Raw genomic sequence first — 19,748 nt, forward strand, 5'->3', positions numbered from 1 at the left:
TCAGGTTTGACTGTTGTTTGACTGCAGAAAATTACAGCAGTCTTCTCTCTCCTTTGACCGAGTTTGACCTAGCTATTTTGGGCTGAATTTATCCTCCTGAGCAGGCCGATTTGACCAAGGAAGACCGAACTACTTCAAAGAAGAATTGTTGCTGTTATGACCAGCGTTGACTTTTTGGTTAATGCTGAAGTTTGACTACAGTTGACTGCAGAATTTGACCGAGCTGATTTGACTTTGCACTGGGCTAATCAATTTGAATTTTGTACTCTCTCTCTACTGAACTATTGAATAATAATAAGATTTGCTCAAAGGGTTTTCCCCACATTGGTGTTTTTCGCTTGCATCCGCCAAATCCGGTGTTCTCTTGTCTTGGCTTGTCTTCTGCATTTGTTTTATGTTCTATCTGCATTTACTATCAATGTGATTAATTGTTAATGTGATTGCTACTGGAAATAATTGGAAATTGTTATTGGGCTGCTAAAGGAACATTGAAGTAAATTGTACTAAAGCATAGAACATACCATTGTTATCTAAAATTAACATGGTATCGGAGCCAGGTGAAGATACAGCCCAAGCAAGAGTGAAAATAGCAATCACTAAGGAAAGTTGTTGGACAAGAATTTTGAGCTAACTTCAATGACGACTACATCATACTTCAAATCCGAGGACAAACTCAAGGATAAACCCAACTATCATGCATGGAAGATGTCTCTGGATTTGACTTTGGAAGAGAATGATGTTATGGACTATGTAAAAGGAAGAGTGGTGAAGCCCCCTTCAAATGCATCCGTTGCTGCAAAAACAAAGTACAAGAAAGGTGAGGTCAAAGATAAGAAAATTATTGTAGATTCCATTCACAAGCCTTCGGTTGCCTATATTTCTGATTGGGAAACATCTAAGGAGATGTATGACAAGCTAGTTGAGACGTTCAAAGTAAACAATGCAAATCAAATCCTCTTTCTCAAGACAAATTGAAAGACATCAAGATGGATAGAGGAGAGTCCATTCAATGCTAGTTCATGAGGATTACCGAAATCAAGAATGATCTCCTATCTATTGGAAAAACTGTTGGTGACAGGGAGCTCACTCTTATTGCACTTGGAGGTATTACAAGAGAATGGGATGTGTTTAACACCACCATCCTCAATAATGACAAGATTCTGGGTTTTGATGAATTATTGGCTAGATGCACTCAAGCAAAAATAAGGATGATGGAAAGAGATAAGCCCTCAAATGGAATAATCCTACTGCTTTCTCCGCTCATGCTAAAAGGAAGAACAATGCTGGTCCAAAAAGACAAGGTCGAGAAACTCCAGGTATGAGGAAACTAATGTTGTAGATAAGCAAAAAGAATTTTATCTTATTTCTACCCTCACCATTGCCTCTCCTCCGAACGCTTTGGATAATTGGTTGATTGATAGTGGTGCCTCAAGGCACTTCACTGGGTACAAGGAGGCCCTCTCAAATTTGGTTGAAAAGAAGACAAATTTGGAGATCATACTTGGGGACAATACCACCTACCCTGTGAAAAGGATTAGGACTATCACTCTTCACTTGAATCAAGGTCAAATCCTTCATACAAGAAGTATTATATGTACCTAATTTGAAAAAGAACCCGGTATCTATTTCTGCTATGGAAAATAAAGGCTTCAAGGTAGCATTCATTGATGGGAAGGTACATTTTTGGCGAAGGAACCCGAAAGATGCATTTACACTTGGATTTAGGATTGACGGTCTCTATCAGGTTGGAAGAAGTCCTTTGGGAGCTATGACTTGCAATACTTCTCTTCAATCTGAATTATGGCACCGAAGATTTGCTCACCTTCATTACAAAGCCTTACTTGATGTAAGGAAGATGGTCACAGGTATGCCTGAATTCAACATAGATCATGAAGGAGTTTGTCAGGGTTGTGCAGCTGGAAAACATACAAGGGGACCATTCCCTTCAAGTGAAAGTCAAACTACTGATATTCTTCAATTGGTCCATTCTGATCTATCAGGTATGTTGCCTGTAACATCTTTGGGAGAATACTTGTACCATGCAATTCTTGTGGATGACTTCTCTCGCAAAGCATGGATCTATTTCTTGAAGAAGAAGGATGAAGTGTTCAAATGGTTCCGCTCTTTCAAAGCCTTGGTCGAAAATCAAACAAGGAAGAAGATCAAAATATTGAGGACCGATAATGGAACCGAATATGAGTCAAATGAATTCAATGACTATTGTAGAGAAGATAGCATTAAGAGGTAGACCACTACTACATATACTGTTGAGAAAAATGGAGTTGTCGAAAGGAAGAATCGAGCAATCATAAAAGCTACCTGTGTTATGCTTCATGGCTAAGGCCTACCGAAGTTTTTATGGGGAGAAGCTACCAACACTATTGTATATGTTCAAAATAGGTGCCCGCATCAAGCATTGGACTTCAAGACACCCGAAGAAGTTTTCACCGGTAAGAAACCTAATGTTTCTCATTTTAGAATTTTTGGTTGCCCAGTATATTTTCACATGTCGAAAGAGAAAAGAAACAAGCTAGATGCATCTAGGAAGAAAGGAACTTTTGTGGGCAGCAGTGAAACTTCAAAGGCATATAGAATCTACGTGCCTGGTCAAGGAGAAGTAGACATAAGTCATGATGTCACCTTTGATGAAGATTCTGCCCTTAGGAATGTTAGAGATCTTCCTATCCCAAGGAAGGACAATGATGATGATGTAGGAAAGAAGGATGAATCTCTGACAGATGATCTGATGCCTAATGTTGAAGGCCCGATGGATCCCATTGGTCCACCTCCTGGTGAGACCTCTACCTCAAGGAAAAGACCTTTGTGGCTCAAAGATACTCTCGAAAATGTTGAAAGACATGTTGCACCAAGGGGGACATTTCGTGAAAGCAAGAAGTCAAACAGGTACCAAGGGTGCTTAGCTACTATGAGCACCATTGTTCAATCTGAGCCATGTACGTTCAAAGAAGCCGTGAAGCACCAAGTATGGAAGGATGCAATGAATGAGGAATATGAATCAATCATTAAGAATGATGTCTAGGATGTGGTTCCTAGACCCAAGGACAAGTCAGTGATCACTTCAAAATGGCTTTGCAAAATAAAACATGGAGCTGATTGGAGTGCTGAAAAGTTCAAGGCCAAGTTTGTTGCTCAAGGCTTCTCTCAAAAGGAAGGAGTGGACTATAATGAAATATTTGCACCAGTTGCCTGATACACCACTATCTGATCCATCATTGCTCTTGTTGCCTCTCAAGGATGGAGCCTACACCAAATGGATGTCAAAACTGCTTTCTTGCATGGCTCACTTAAGGAGGAAGTCTATGTAGAACAACTTGAGGGGTTCGAAGTTCAAGATCGAAAGACACATGTATGTAGGTTGAAGAAAGCCCTCTATGGGTTGAAGCAAGCCCCTAGGGCTTGGTATGAGAGGATTGATAACTATCTTATGAAGTTGGGATTTACAAGGAGCGAAGCTGACCCGAACCTATACTTCAAGGTTGAAAAGGACAGGCCTCTCATTTTGGCCCTTTATGTGGATAATCTTTTTCTGACAAGTGCAGACCCTCTCATTTATTAATGCAATAGGGAGTTGGCTTCTGAATTCGAGATGAAAGACCTGTTACCCACCACTTTGTGGGTGATATCCCTGGAGAAATTTTTCTCCATGATGAGCCCCAGCCAGTAGACAGCAACCCCTTGCTACCTCCAACTAGCTCGTTGTGCCATTTCTCTGCCACCTAAGCCAACCATGTGGTCTCTCACCCACCTATATTGATCCGTATGTTTGAAGGCGGGCCTCCCGAATCTAAACATATGTCTTGTCATTTGGTAATTGAGTATTGGGTTTACTTATCATGGATACTTCTGGGTATAGATTGATGGGGGGATTTGGCGGAAAGAGTGGGCTTAGTTTGTGCTCCTGTCCCCTTGATCTCTTTTGGTTGCTACCCTTGGATCTTATTCCCGTGGGATCTCCTTTATTGACCATTTGGTTCTAGGGTGGTACAACTTAGGAAACCCCGACTTTGGGTGTGTGGTCCCGCTCCTTTATCCGCACATATTACTCCCTTTCCACTCACTATACCCCCATTCATCTTTTCTCCCACCTACGTCCACATAGGGCTAGCCTCCCTATTCCCTTGCCCCCACCTTCGGTCAGGCCTAGAATGATGCCTCGAAGGTTGAAGCAATTAAAAAAAAAAAGTGAAGAGCATAAATGGCCACATTTAACAGGAAATTGTACCACAAAATGCAAAAGATGGTTGGGACAAAAATAGTTAGCACGTGGGCAAAAGCCATTACATGATCTCTACCCCAATTATTGGCTATCACCCTAGTTCCATATGCCCTAGATGAGCCTCCTTTATCATTCAGGAACCCATGATTGTCTCAACCCCTGGAGGGCAATGAACTGCCCTACTTTAAAGGGGGTAATCATTGTTATATCTTACACATCATGCTCTTGTCCTTTGAGCCTCAAGCAGTTAATTAAAGAAAATTCACAAAAGGCAAAAGGTATATGAAGAAGGGTGGAAAAATCAAGGTTGGGGCACCTCATGTACCACGATTGCTCACTTCTATACATTACATACCTAGGTGTGGGCTTCCCCTTATCTAGCTACCCCTATGCCCCACTATGTGGCCCAGGGTTGCCCCTCTCATTCCCTATTCCATTCCACTTATTTGTCACTTGCCACCCCAATTAGAGGGATGTACCTTGAACATATTATCCCCTTTACAGGTTGAAACCACCTAATAAGGTACTGGGCTAACCCCCTTTGGAACTTGGAGACACTAACACATGCCAAAGCCCATTACGGAAGGGCATGTCATTATGAAGTGCCCACATTGTTATCCATGATTTGTAATCTTTTTACCCAATTACTTTAATGACTGGTTGTACTGGAAGCATAGGGGACACATTGGATCTTATGCAGGATTACAAGTGGTTTCCATTTGGGTGTGGTTTCCCTATATGGGATCCTAACCCCCAGAGGTCTACATTGGCAAATGTAGGGTGTGCATAGACAGCCATGGGCCTCCACAACAGCTGACAATACTCCACAGATCTTCATGGATGCTCAGAGATTACCAGCAATCCACTTTTGGAATGGTGATGATATGCTTGGTACATTATGCCCAGTGGGCCCCCACATTAGCCCCACACTCTGACATGTGTCCCAGGACTTGTAAAATGTCATGGCAGCATTCATTCCACCACTTGACCCTTGCAAAGGATCTTTGATTCGTATGGAGACCCATGGGGTCATCTATGTGCCCTCATACCCAATGGGAGCACCACAGGTCTACTACTTGGAGAACAAGGGGCCACCCCCTTGTCCATCACATTCCGAGGAATTTATTCCTCAATATGGCACTTCAGGATATCATTGAGCCTTTGGAAGGCCCTACGACATGCACATATCATTATTTGGCCTCTTATGAGGCTTGTTTTTACACTTATGAGCTAGTTTGGTGGGCTTGTCACCAATAGGGCTTTTATTTGCACATTATTTTATCATTAGGGGCTAATGTAGGCCCATAGCATAATTCGAACTCCTTAGGAGGCTATATATTGATGATAGATACACTCATTTGTATCATCACTTGACTTGGGACCTCTCTAATCATAAAGAACTTCGCATTTTTTCCTTGGAGGATATTTTCTAGAGGTGGATGAATTTTGACGTATGGATTTGGGCTATTTATCTTGTCTTGGAGCTTTGTCTTGTGAACGAAATGCTGGTTGGATATACTCTATAACGTTGTAAGTGAATTTTGATGTTATTATTCTTGTTGTTGCATACTGCTAAAATTAGGGCTAGTTGTTGCATAATTGAAATGTGGAATTGAGCATGTTTTAGTTTAATGTATGGGCCAATGTTATATGAATGAAATGTCCTAGAGATTATTTGTCTCGATAAGCTTGCATCGTTTGCTTTGAAGTATAAATGCTTGAAGGTCACTTTTCTTGTCTTTCTCTCAACATTCGATGAAGTTGACTTTCTGGGCCTCCTTGATCAAGAAACCAAGTCCTTACTCATTATCATCCTTGACTCCATATCCCCAAGTGAATTCGGCATTGGTCCCTTAAAGAGGTGATTATTTTAACCTTCCTTTTTACTATTTTCCCCTTTTTCCCCAACTCTAGCCCCCTTAGGTCACCTAGGGCATCAATTTCCCGAGAATTGACCAAAGGAAAAACTTCGATCTCCTACAAGCTACTGCGCTAGTGGGTCCCCTCCCTCTCCTCCAAATTTGAGGCAATTCTAATGGTGGAATCTTCGAGAATCCCAAGCCCTAGCACTAGGATCCAGTTTTTCCTAGGCATCCCCAAGGCTAGACCTCAACAGGATCAATTCAACCTTTTGAAGTAAATATTCTTGTTTGGTCCTTCCCCCCTCACCTTGTCCAAGATAGAAACATCATTGGTTGTTGCATTCCATCCTTGAACCTGGGTTGGGTCCACTTGGCCCTGTGTGGTCCCACTTGTGAATAAAGATTATTTGTCAAGAACCATTTGGGAATCCAAGTTTCCCTAGGATTATAGGGATTGAGAAACTCCTTTATAAGCCTATTGTTTCTCCCTCAACCCTCCAATCCTCCCCCCTTACCCCTAGTGGACCAAGTCCCTTGCTTAAAGAGCAAGCAAGTTCCATTCCTCACTCCATCCTTGGGAAAGGGTTTTCAGAGTCACTTTTCACCTATCCATTGACATCTACTTTACAAAGTGATCCCTACACTACCGGGACTCCTCCCATCGGTGAAAGTCCATAAAGAGCAAGGAGACTTAGCTGTGGTGACAGTGGGATAAGCCTCCATCGTTGCCCTTGACCTAATAGTTGCCCTCTTAGGAACCCCTTTTAGGTCCCCAACAGGTTTGAGTGGTAACAAGACCTAGGCTTGGAGGTCTGGAAAAAACCTGGTGGGATTTTCCTTTCTCAAGGAAAATACATTCTAAAGCTACTAGAGAGATGTGGGATGGTGGAATGCAAGTCTATGGAACTCAATTTCAAGAAACTATGTGGAAGTGTTGTTGGGCCCGCATTGGCAAATCCTTTTGAATATCGACAACTTGTGGGGGCCCTGATGTTCTTGGTAAACTCTTGTCCGGACATATGCTTTGTTGTGAACACGCTGAGTCAATTTATGGTCAAGCCTCATCACATACATTAGATTGCTGCTAAGAATCTCTTGAGATATCTTCGGGGCACAATTCACTATGGTTTGAGATACATTGTCGGGAATTCGAGGCTACATGGATATATTGATGCTAACTAGGCTGGCAGTGTGGTGGATCGTAAGAGCACGTCTAGATGTTGCTTCTCATTGGGGTCTGCTTCAATATCTTGGATGAGCAAGAAGTAGAAATCGGTTGCTTTAAGCATCACTGAGGCCGAATATATTGTTGCTAGTATGGCCTGTTGTGAAGCTGTTTGGTTGAGGAAGCTCTTTAGTGAGCTATTTGAGCATGTGCTAGATACCACCGTGATCTTCTGCGACAACCAAATTGGGATTCGCCTCACAAAGAATCTCGTGTTCCATGACCGCTCCAAGCACATTGATATCAAGTACCACTTTATCTGGGATATGGTACAACGAGGAGCAATAAGGCTCCAAAGCATCAGGAAGGATGACCAGGTCACAGACATTCTCAAGAAGCCCTTAGGGAAGGTCAAATTCTTAGCCTTCCATGAGAGACTTGGAGTCGTTGAAAGACCCTCCTATGAGAGTCCCACCTGAGTTGGACACCGAGCTCTAGGAGCTCTTAGGGGCTTGGGGTACTTCTTGGAGCTATGAGCGACCATAGGGTGAGTGGTTCACCTTCCCTTAGTGGTGCGCTATGTTCAAAATGAGTGGTTCACCTTCCCTTATGATACCTCATGATGGTTGACATGTGTGTAGAGTGAATGGTTCACCTTCCCCTACGATTGCGAACACATGTATGTAGGGTGAGTGGTTCACAATGCACATTCCCCTACGACTGATATATGCATGGGATGAGTGGTTCACCTTCCCTATGACATATGAGAAGGATGAGTGGTTCAGCTTCCCCTGCTGATGCCCTAGCATACATTCTACCCATGTAGTCTGGGACTCATGGGAAGTACCTCTTATCTAGCCAATGAGTTGGGAAATGTGGATAGGGACCATAGCACTATTGATGGATGCATCATGTATTGTCGTACTGCCTATGTCTAGGATGCATGGTGTTCAACAACTTGATTTGGAATCAACTGAGGACTAACCTTTGTTAGTGGAGAATGGTAAGGTCTTATGACTCACTCTCGATCAATTCTTCTTCATTATTACTTCATGGTTCAGCAGAGCAGAGCAGGGCAAAGATGACAGAGATGGTACATGACGATAGGGTGGCATAATAACAACAAATGGATTAGCAGGCGGAATTCTCCCTAGTTGAGAGGGAGTGTTTAAATTGGGAACTAGGGCCAAATTCCACCTTGGGACAACTCATTTGATGGAGATGATGATTGCATTGGAATCCTCTTTTCGAGAGGTCCAAGATTGATATAAAGGTCATCTCATTCAGACAAGCAGAAGTGTGATTTTGAATTTATGACCACACATGTGCAAATTGATCAAGTCGGCCTCAGCTAAATGTAGGCTCAAGAAGCCCAAAGGATGTGTCTGTTCACCCACAACGAAGAGTATAAATAGAAGAGACCTCACACCTCATTTGGACATCCATCACTCACATTCTTCTCTCTCTCTTCATCAGATTGGTTTGTACAACTCTTGGGAAGCCTCTTTCTCTCTCACACATGCAGCTAGGAGGACAGATTTTCTATGCAGAATTACAGGCAGAATTTCAGAGTTCAAGAACAAGTTTGACCAACATTGACCAAGGCGCATGTTATATACCTAGGGGGGATAATATGGGGTACCTTTGACTAAGTTTGACTTCGGTTTTTGGGTCAAAGATTCGATTTTCTCAAGCTGCATTGCTGGGCACAAAAATCGAGGAATTTTGGGTTGGTTGACCTGCATTGACTTCAGGTTTGACTACTGTTTGACTGCAGAAAATTACAGAAATCTTCTCTCCTTTGACCGAGTTTGACCGCGTTGTTTTGCGCTGAATTTATCCTCCTGATTAGGCCGAGTTTGACCAAGGAAGACCAAGCTGCTTCAAGGAAGAATTGTTGTTGTTTTGACTAGCGTTGACTTTTGTAGGAATTTATAGGGTAAGTTCCTCAGACAGAACACCAAAGGACACCGCTCACAAACAGATTGCAGATCAATACACCAGTACTTTTGACGTGGTTAAAACCCTCAAAGAGGGAAACAGTCCACGGCCTAAGCCAACGCGGCCACTTCAGGCAATTTATTAATAAAAGAATGAAAATTTACATAAGCTTCTCTCATAGACGGATTACCCTACAAATGACCCTCCATGCTCTTTAAATAGAGATCATGGACCAATCGGGTGTTAAGCCACGGATCAAGTGTCGGTAATACCAAGGAGAGAATGAACCGTCGGATCACTACATATCGTGACCATTGGATTGTAAGTTACAAAATGTACATAGTAAAGAAACACACTTTACCTAACTCTATACCTAACTCTGTACTAGACCAAGTTGTACTTAATTATTTCCTATGTGTCGGAATATCCTAACAACATTCTAGTTAGGGCCGAAGTTTAACTGCAGTTGACTGCAGAATTTGACAGGGCTTATTTGACTTTGTATTGGGCTAATCAATTTGACTTTTGTACTCTCCCTCTCTGCTGAACTATTGAATAATAATAAGAATATTTGATCATAGGGTTTTCCCCACATTGGGGTTTTTCCCTAGCATCCACCAAATCTGGTGTTCTCTTGTCTTGACTTGTCTTCTACATTTGTTTTATGTTCTATCTGCATTTACTATCAATGTGATTAATGATTAATGTGATTGCTACATTATTGGGCTGCTAAAGGAACAGTGAAGTAAATTGTGCTAAGCATAGAACATACCATTGTTATCTAAAATTAACAAAACCACACAAAAAGGCACACATCCCTCTAATCTTAAGCAAAGACAAGTGGGAAATTTCTGTGTTTTATTTCTGTATATCTGATCCAGGTGGATGTTGGTGGCCACCCACCTATCCCACTTGGAACCCCACAACTGCCTCTTTCAGTTTTTCAGTCTCCTTAATTGTAACACAATTTACTATTTTTAGCAGTTTTTCGGGTCCTGAACTTCCGGAGCCGTTTTGAGGCCCTAAACGACGTTTTTTGGGAAATCTGGGAGCAAAATGGTCCATGGGTCCAATGGACCATGTTGCTCTTCCCAAAGTTTTAGTGCTCGGATAGATCTTTCTAACGAGCTATTGTACGCATCAAACGAAGATCGAGTGCCAAAGTTACGACCCCGGGAAGTTGATGTACCAACTTACCCAAAACAGGGCCCACAGTTTGGCGTTTCATCTTCTAGGGTTAGGTTTTGGAATGTTAAGGGTTTTCCATTGTTTCTCAACAATAAATAGGCCTTCGAGCCTCATTGTAACACAGTTCAAAGGCATGTAGCCACCATATCTCTTCTCAAAGATAAGCTACCATCGCCCTAGCTGTTTATTTCCATTTTCTGTTTGTAAGCATATCTCAGTATTTTACATTAATGAAATGAAGTATTATTTCCGCTGCATCTTTGTTTTTATGGTTATCTCTATAATTTGTTGCGTTCCTGTTTAAATCTGGATCAGTGGTATCAGAGCGGTCTGCTTTTTCTCTATTTTTCTTTCCATGTCCCCAACGAGGTCGGAATATAAGGAGTTAGGGCCTGAACTGGTCGAACCTTTGCAAGACCAGTCTCACAAATCCCGACGACCTCCCATGGTGGATGAAAAGAAAGACGAGGGGGCAGGAGATCCTATCAAAATCTTGCTCGAAGAAGCCCTCGAGCAACAAAGGAGCACGATGATGGATAGCTTTGCGCAGATCCTTCAGCGATTACCCAGAGGCGACGCATTAGCTTCTAGCAGCTACTCTGGAAACGCCACGCCCTTTAAGATACAAGTTAATTTTGAAATCCCCATCTTTGAGGGTAAAATAGACGCAGATACCGTAGATAAATGGTTAAATCTGCTAGATGGGTATTTTTCTGTTTACGAATTTTCGAGTCGAGAAAAGATTGTTTTCGCTCTTCTCAAAGCAACCCCCCACGTCAAGGACTGGTGGGAAACCTACTGGGAGCAGAAGAATGAAAATACGGGCTCACTATTTTCAGCCGCACCCACTTGGGATTCATTTCAAGATGTCGTCAAGGAGCAGTACTACCCTTTCAAAAGCTATGAGGACAAATACATCAGATGGACCACGCTGCAACAGGGAAGGGACCAAGATGTGCCAGAGTTCACAAACATTTTTCATACCCTTCGCACACAGTTGGGTATCAAGGACTCTAAGATGCATTTGGTACTCAAATACCGCAGTTGCCTACACAGATACATCCAGGAAGAGATGGAGTTCCTGAACATCTCCTCGCTCAGCATGGCGTACCGATACGCTGTCAAAATCAAGCAAAAGTTCAAACAGAAGAAGCGAGACTTTGGATCTGCGAATCCGAAGACCAAAGGACAAAGCCAAGGCAGGGTGACCCAAGACAACCCGTCGAAGCCGCAAGAAAAGAACAACACCACGAAGTCGAAGAAGGACACAGGAAAGTGGTGTGAGTTCCACAAGAGTCCCACTCATAACACAAGTGAGTGTCGGACCAAGCAGTCGCTAGTGGCCGAGTTGAAGGCTTCAAAATCAGGTGCATGTTCCGACCCTGAGTCAGAACCCGACAAGGGGAATGGCAAAGGGAAGTAGATCATTGATGCGGAGCCCAGCGTCACTGTTGCCACTGCCAAGATCCAGAAGAATGAGCCCGAAGATCCAAAGGAGGGGGAATGTCTTTTCCACTCACAGATGTGGGTGAAGGGTTCGCCGCTGCAATTCATTGTCGACAGTGGCAGCCAAAAGAACATCATTTCAGCAGAGGTCGTGAAGCGGTTGGGCCTACCGACTACACCACACCCGCAGCCGTACAGTATTGGGTGGCTTTATGAAGGACGAGATCTCAAAGTTCGCCAACATTGTCGCCTTCCCTACAGCATCAAGCCCTTCACAGACCAGGTATTGTGTGATGTTACACCTCTGGATGTTTGTGATGTATTATTAGGCCAGCCATAGTTGTGGAGGCGACATGCTGTGTATGAGTTAAGGCCTCGTGCTGTCATTATTTCTTTGTGTAATTCATTATACAAAATACCAGAGGTAGCCCCACCTACCACCACCTCTTTGATCACTGCTAAGAAAGGCAGCAAGCTCATCTCCCAAACTAGGAAATGCATCTGTCTAGTTCGCTCCCAAAGAAAGGGGAAGATCATCACCACATCCATGACCCCCGCGAAGGGTTCCTCCACCCAACAGCAGCAGCGAAGGGATACGGTGATGAAAGAACACAAGAATAACTTCTCCTCACCTACAGAGGTACCACACAAGCTCCAGGTGGGCAACAAAGTCTAGTTACATCTGCAGAAAGAACGCCTTACAAAAGCCCATCAGAAGCTCTGACCACACCAACATGGTCCTTACAGCATTACTAAGGCTGTGGGAAATAATGCTTTGGAGCACAGCATTCCTCCATCCCTTTGCCTGCACCAAGTGTTCAATGTGTACGGCCCTCAACCATGCTTCCCACCATTACTGGACACATCCGAGATTGCAGAACAGCTCACCAAGGACCAAGTTCAGCAGATGGAGGAACTCAACGCAATGGGGACCATTGCTTACTAAGGGGGGAGGAATGATCCAGGTGGATGTTGGTGTCCACCCACCTATCCCACTTGGACCCCCACAACTGTCTCTTTCAGTTTTTCAGTTTCCTTAATTGTAGCACAATTTACTATTTTTAGCAATTTTTCGGGTCCTGAACTTCCGGAGCCGTTTTGAAGCCCTAAACGACGTTTTTTGGGAAATCTAGGAGCAACATGAGTTCATGGACTGACGTTGCTCTTCTCAAAGTTGTAGTGCTCGGATAGATCTTTCTAACAAGCTATTGTACGCGTCAAACGAAGATCGGGTGCCACAGTTACGACCCTGGGAAGTTGATGTACCAACTTACCCAAAACAGGGCCCACAATTTGGCGTTTCATCTTCTAGGGTTAGGTTTTGGAATGTTAAGGGTTTTCCACTGTTTCTCAACAATAAATAGGCCTTCGAGCCTCATTGTAACACAGTTCAAAAGCATGTAGCCACCACATCTATTCTCAGAGATAGGCTACCATCGCCCTAGCTGTTTATTTCCATTTTCTGTTTGTAAGCATATCTCAGTATTTTACATTAATGAAATGAAGTATTATTTCCGCTGCATCTTTGTCTTTATGGTTATCTCTGTAATTTGTTGCGTTCCTGTTTAAATCCGGATCAATATCTGTGGTCAGAGGACAACAAAAATCAGTAATATTTCTCTTTGAAGTCAGCAAAGGACTGGCATTTCTTTTGTGGACGAGGACCAAAAATACACTGTAAAGAAAACTGAGATTCTTGTGACAAGGCTGAATTCTCTAAGAGCTGAAGTCTGTTACCTAGCCCTAATTTTCTGTGGAGAAAATCCCATGATGTATCCTCAGTACTGTGAAAGGAACAAGACCTTCCTTTGTGGACCTGCAACTAGGGCTTTCCTGTAACAATTTGGCCTGTGGTGAAAAAAGAAATTTTACCTTCCTACCTCAGACCTTGTTGACAGTTGCTTGACACATACTTGTTTATATTCTTGAAGTATTTCTGAGGAGCAGAATTAAAAGTTTTAAAAGCAGGTATAAACCAGATCTTTTGAAGTGCCTCGGGTGCAGATCTTGACCAGTCCTGGAGCAGTACATAGACCAGCTCTTTGAAGTTATCCTTGAGACTGTTCATGGAGAATATTAGGTAAACCTTGTAAAAGACATTGAAGCAGATTCCTTTGATGATCCTGTAATAGACCTTGCAGAATTAACAGATAGACTTGTTGCAGACTTGGAGGTGATTTGTGGACCTGAAACAGAAAGCCTAATGAAGACATGATAGCAGAGAATATTGGAGACATTATTGTAGACCATTGAAGACATGGTTGGAGATCTTGGTGCAGACCTAGATGCAGATCTAATTGGAGAGGTATAGGCCAAGTGGTGATATCTAAGACAGAGAGAAGTAACCTGAAGATTGCTTGGTGCGTGAAGAACATCAGTTGGAAAGCAGATTGAAGACCTGAAGACCTAGACATCAGGTTATGTAAAACTTGTAGCTGTGTTGGTGCTCAGCTTGGAGATAGGAGTCTCCCGTGGGTTGGTGCTCAGTTTGGGGGATTGGAATCTCCCGTAGGTTGGAGCCTACAAAAGGTACAGGTTGGTGCCTATAGTTGTTGTTGAGGATTGGTGTCCTTATGATGTAGACCAGTTTGAGAATATTGGAGACATTATTGTAGACCATTGAAGACATGGTTGGAGATCTTGGTGCAGGCCTAGATGCAGATCTCATTGGAGAGGTATAGGCCAAGTGGCGATATCTAAGACAGAGAGAAGTAACCTGAAGATTGCTTGGTGCGTGAAGAACATCAGTTGGAAAGCAGATTGAAGACCTGAAGACCTAGACATCAGGTTATGTAAAACTTGTAGCTGTGTTGGTGCTCAGCTTGGAGATAGGAGTCTCCCGTGGGTTGGTGCTCAGTTTGGGGGATTGGAATCTCCCGTAGGTTGGAGCCCACAAAAGGTACAGGTTGGTGCCTATAGTTGTTGTTGAGGATTGGTGTCCTTATGATGTAGACCAGTTTGGTGCCTGAAGTTGTATGTTCAGGTTGGAGCCTAGATTTGTTGAGGATTGGTGCCCTCATACATTGTACTCAAACATTCTTATAAAAAGCTTTTGAAAATAAGCATTTGTGTTCACTATTGTATTACTATATTGTTATAATCATTGATGTCATTGTTTTGAAGTAACAATTGTTGAGATACTGATTCACCCCCCCCCTCAGTATCTTTGTGCGTTCCAACAAGGAGTCCTCACAGGTTTTTTGTACTAGTTCGGATCATTGATGTCATTGTTTTGAAGTAAAAATTGTTGAGATACTGATTCACCCCCCCCCTCAGTATCTTTGTGCGTTCCAACAAGGAGTCCTCACAGGTTTTTTGTACTAGTTCGGAATCCGGATCTCTGTCACACCAATCGCCACAGACCATTGAACCAATTCGGATTTCTGTCACACAATATACCACAGATCAATGGATCTCTGTCACAGACAATTTGGACCTCTGTCACAGACAATTCGGATCTCTATCACACCCTAGACAATTCGGATCTCTGTCACACCACAAACAATTCGGATCTCCGTAGTAGTCTCAGGTTCAGATCTTCTTTGTCACAGTAGCTTCACAGGTTCCGATTGCTGCTCACAATTGTCACCACAGAATTCAGACCTTTCTTCGAGGTATCAAACCACAGAATTTATTTGTCACAGAGTTTGGTTATGCATAGGAGATAAGATACATGCCTCCTCCTTCACAGAAATATTTTGTAATCCAAGGAACTCCTTTTTATCTACTTCTTCACTAATTTGTATCCCAGAACTTGCTTTTGTGTATGCATAGACGAGTTAACTTCTGAGAGGAGGACAAATGTCTTCAACTTATAGTCAAACAAGAGGTCGAATGGCTGCCAAAGGAGTCTGAGCCGACTTGAGGAGAAGAGAGCCGACTTGGACAATTGGGGCTCCAAATAAAAATTAATTTTGACTTCTAATAAATAAATAAAATGTTTTTTAATTTTACAAATGAGCATGAAGATCATGCTTTACATGTACATCAATGATAAACATATCACTATGAAGACCAACCATAGCTACAAACTTCAACAATTAACACCATTACTCATGGAAAAGGGGCTAGCCATGTGGATTCTATGCAGAAAACTCTAGAAGTGTCAAGTCGTAACTCATATTGAGGATTGAATGGGTCAAATTTAACCCCTAGTTGGCTATTGAATTGTGTTATAACCAAATCACCAAGAGGAAAAGGGGTTCAATTCTATTCTAGTGCATTTTGTTCCATAGTAAAAGCAAAGTAGTTGAGAGTGGATAGAGAGAAGGCAAAACAAAGAGGGTTTATGTTTTGTGGCAACCTATGGACCATAAGTATCACTCCTTGAGTCCTTTGTATTTGCACCATTTCCATTCAAAGAAAGAGAGAGCAAAGTAGCCTCACCATCCAGTTGGGTTTTCTCCCGAAAGGGTTTCCTAAGTCATATCTTGTGTTATTGTGGTTTTGTGAGGCGCATAAATGCTACTGCGTAGTCTAAACAGGCTACAATTTCGCCCGAAAAATCATTGAACTTCCAGCATGATTTTCTGCGCGAGTCTACAAAAGGGAGGTGCATAAATGCTACTGCGTAGTCTAAATAGGCTACAATTTCGCCCGAAAAATCATTGAACTTCCAGCATGATTTTGAGAAAATCTGGCAGAAATTTTTGAAAATCCGGGTTAGAGCTGTCAGGTTTCAGGATTTTGGGTGCCACGGTCTGATTTCTATAAAAAAATTGCTGAATTGCCTTGGTAGACCATGCCTAAATGCTACAATGTGCTGGAGACTATACTTGCTGAAAATACAGTTACACAGAGTTGATGGATGACCACTGCCCTACCCCTACCTCAGATAGAGAATGTACCTCGCATCTCTGAAGGGATTTCATAGCATATCCCCATGATAGGATTTCATTCCATGAGGAGAATGTTTTGTCCATGTTCAATGCACTCAACAAACTGTTACACAAAGTTGAGGGATCGCTCCTACCCCACCCAGCTGGGTTATAAAATCTACCTCACTCCTCTTGATAATTTTCACGGCACACCCTCATAAAGGGATTTCCTTCCAGGATGATACACCCCCACTCTCTGCGCAACAAGGGACTCGCCTTGATGGATCACGTTAAAGGAGGTTCAATGCCTCCAGCCCCAACTACACGAATAATTAAAACATGTGACGAGAATCCGTCAAGTTCTGCTTGTGGGTCTTGCCATTGAACATATCTGACTACTTAAAACTCGATTACAATTTCAAATTCATGGAACCATGAAGTAGGCAAGCATCCAATAACATCGAAAAGAACAAAATATATCATTCGAAATGGAATAGAATGATGCCAGTCTATTAATTTGCAGTCCAAGGGTTTCATCATGATGCTAGTACAGAATGCTTGTGAAATATGTATCATAAAGCAAGTCTGAAAGAGATAAAAAAGGCATTCAGATAACAAGCATGTCATGTGTGGGGCAAGTAAGCGTTCCAACCTGGATTTGCTTTTTCCAATTCTCTAGGAAGGCTGCAGGGTCCAACACTACCTGCACAAAAAAGATCAATTAAACATAACGGAACACAAAGCTGCAGACCATAAATTTTCCAGTTATGTGATAAACCCCAAATGTTTGTCATAAGGTATCAATCCCCACTACTAACCGTGGAAGAAGAGGAGAAACTGGATGATTTAACCCAGTCACCGTTGATGTTGATGATGGGCTTTCCCACGACATCAGATACGGTGGACATGGAAAGAAAGGAAAATGGTCAATTAATCTAATTTCATCAATCAAAGATTGTCTTGGCCTGGACTGGCTTGGTAACCCAAATTGCAGGATCGCGCCCCAAAATTGCAGTGGGGATTTGAAGTATTTTGCGAGCAGCTTTCACCTTGCTTGGATGACGACTCGCGAATGTAGTGTTCGGAATCTCCCCTTATGTCGCCCTCCACATACAACAATACTAATGACTCGGCTTATGTCGTCCTCCACAAACAACAATACTAATGGACCCGCCGATTCATTGGGTACACTCTTTAATGTTAAGGTCTGCACCAGTCCATCCCCATCACGTGGCTGCTCCTCAACCGTCCGATGTGCCCACATCTTGGCCATTCATTCAACATAGCTAGGCTAAGCTATCTATGTCGGGGTCGTTGGACATGTGGTTCTTGTAAATATAAAGTCTACCCGCTATTTCATAAATGTTCAGACCTTCAGATAGAAAACTTCAACCCGGTTAGGTGGCATAGGGATTGAACTTGCCTTACATTCATCGAGAGGGACTCGCCCGTATTGAATGCCTAGTTGGTCAAGGGAGTCGCCCGTATTGAATGCCTAGTTGGTCAAGGGAGTCACCCGTATTGAACGCCTGGTTGGTCTTTCATACCAACCCGCTATATCACGTTACAAGGATTGGATTAAGTGTGGCATCGACGAGTCAAATTGGGAACGATATTGAGCTTGAAGTTTGTTTGAAGTTTTTGAGATGAAGGAGAAGAAATTATTTTAACCTCTACGAAGTTAAAGATAGCTTATAGTACTCTATTTAATTCTTCTATTTTGTCTGTTTCCTTTTAAGGATATATTTTTGTATTCTGTTTTAAAAGGATGTATATGATGAGGAATCAGTAAATAACATATATAAGATTTTTCTTCATTATTTTTTTAGATTTGATAATAATAATAATAAATTGTAAAGGGTATAAATTTACTAAATGGAAATTTCGATATAAAATTATATTTAAAAAATTTTAAAATATGGATCGAGACAAAATTTAGTCTCTTAAAATAAATATGTTTTTATTGAAAAAAAATTATCCACTTATTTACTATGTATGAAAATACATTGTAATAGTTTGTCAAATATTTATTAATATCTGTATTTTCAAGTGCACTTTATTGGTTAGGTATTTTTCTTTCAACATTGTTCCAACAAGTCATGTTTGGGAGAGCCCAACCTTCCTTTGTACCTTTCATAATCATGTATTCCATATCTACTTTGTCTTAGGATGATAATTTTAGTTGAATTCTAATAAATATGCATTGGAAATGACATTAATGAGTTAGGTTTCTTTTTTTTTTAGAGATGTGAGGTTGGTATCATTGAAAATGTGGTTATCATCCATGTTAAAGTGGTTTGATGTCAATCTAGATGCATGCATTTGAGAAGGATGTGTGGACCTTCTTTCTAATTTGTGTTTTCTCTTAAAGAATAACTCATCGAATTGCTCTCAAGTAGGATTTATCAACCATTTTCTCATAAACAAGGTCATGAGAGGCAATGATAAAACTCTCACCTCTTCACACTCCTTAGTTAGCCAAGAAACTAGTGCAATGGAGGAGTCAAAAACTAGTAGGAAATGCGTGAAAAGAAAGATTGAAGAAATTAGCTTAGTTTTGGGCAATGAGATCAAGCTCAATGAGATTTCTCAAATGGATAACTATGATTTGATTGGTCATTTCACTAGCAAACACATGTCAAGGGACACTTTCAAGAAATGGACTAAGGATCAATTTGCTCACTCCTTGGTTACAGGTCGAGATATTTGACATTTGCAAAGGGTTAGATGGCTTGGGTTTTGAGAGCTGTGGTTGATTCTAAAAAGATTTTGCTTGCCCATTATAGTTGGGATTCTCAGACTTTGTTCTTGAAAAGATGGTCCATTGATTTCGACAGATACTCTAAGTACCTTTAGGTTACATTACTATAGGTCTACCCCCTGGAGCTACTTCTAATTCTCTAGATGGAAGAAGATTTCAAGGAAATAGGAAACACATTTGGTTTTTCTATGAAGTTGATACCTCATATCAATCTTCTAGGTATATGGCCATGGCTTGAATCCATGTGGGCTTGAAGCTATATAGGGGTCCTAGATAAATTTTATCTTTATTTATTTTAAAATATTTAAATGGTTAAAATTTAAAAAAATAT

The 19,748-nt window shown here is 41.8% G+C and overlaps 1 protein-coding gene across 1 annotated transcript in view; it reads right to left on the minus strand.

Moving 5' to 3' along the window:
- Nucleotides 1-17,901, minus strand: part of LOC149233382 (uncharacterized) — a 166,936-nt gene extending 149,035 nt beyond the window's left edge. The window contains exons 1-2 of the mRNA XM_089379741.1: nucleotides 17,475-17,901; nucleotides 17,309-17,359 (exon numbers count right to left, since the gene is read on the minus strand). Of these exons, the coding sequence (XP_089235867.1) occupies nucleotides 17,309-17,359; nucleotides 17,475-17,564 (141 nt within the window). The 5' untranslated portion in view covers nucleotides 17,565-17,901. The remainder of the gene's footprint in view (nucleotides 1-17,308; nucleotides 17,360-17,474) is intronic.
- Between the last annotated feature and the right edge of the window lie 1,847 nt (nucleotides 17,902-19,748).

This window comes from Pinus tabuliformis, chromosome J, assembly GCF_031772625.1.
Source record: "Pinus tabuliformis cultivar Carrire ecotype Pingquan chromosome J, CPIR1, whole genome shotgun sequence".
Lineage (NCBI taxonomy): Eukaryota > Viridiplantae > Streptophyta > Pinopsida > Pinales > Pinaceae > Pinus > Pinus tabuliformis.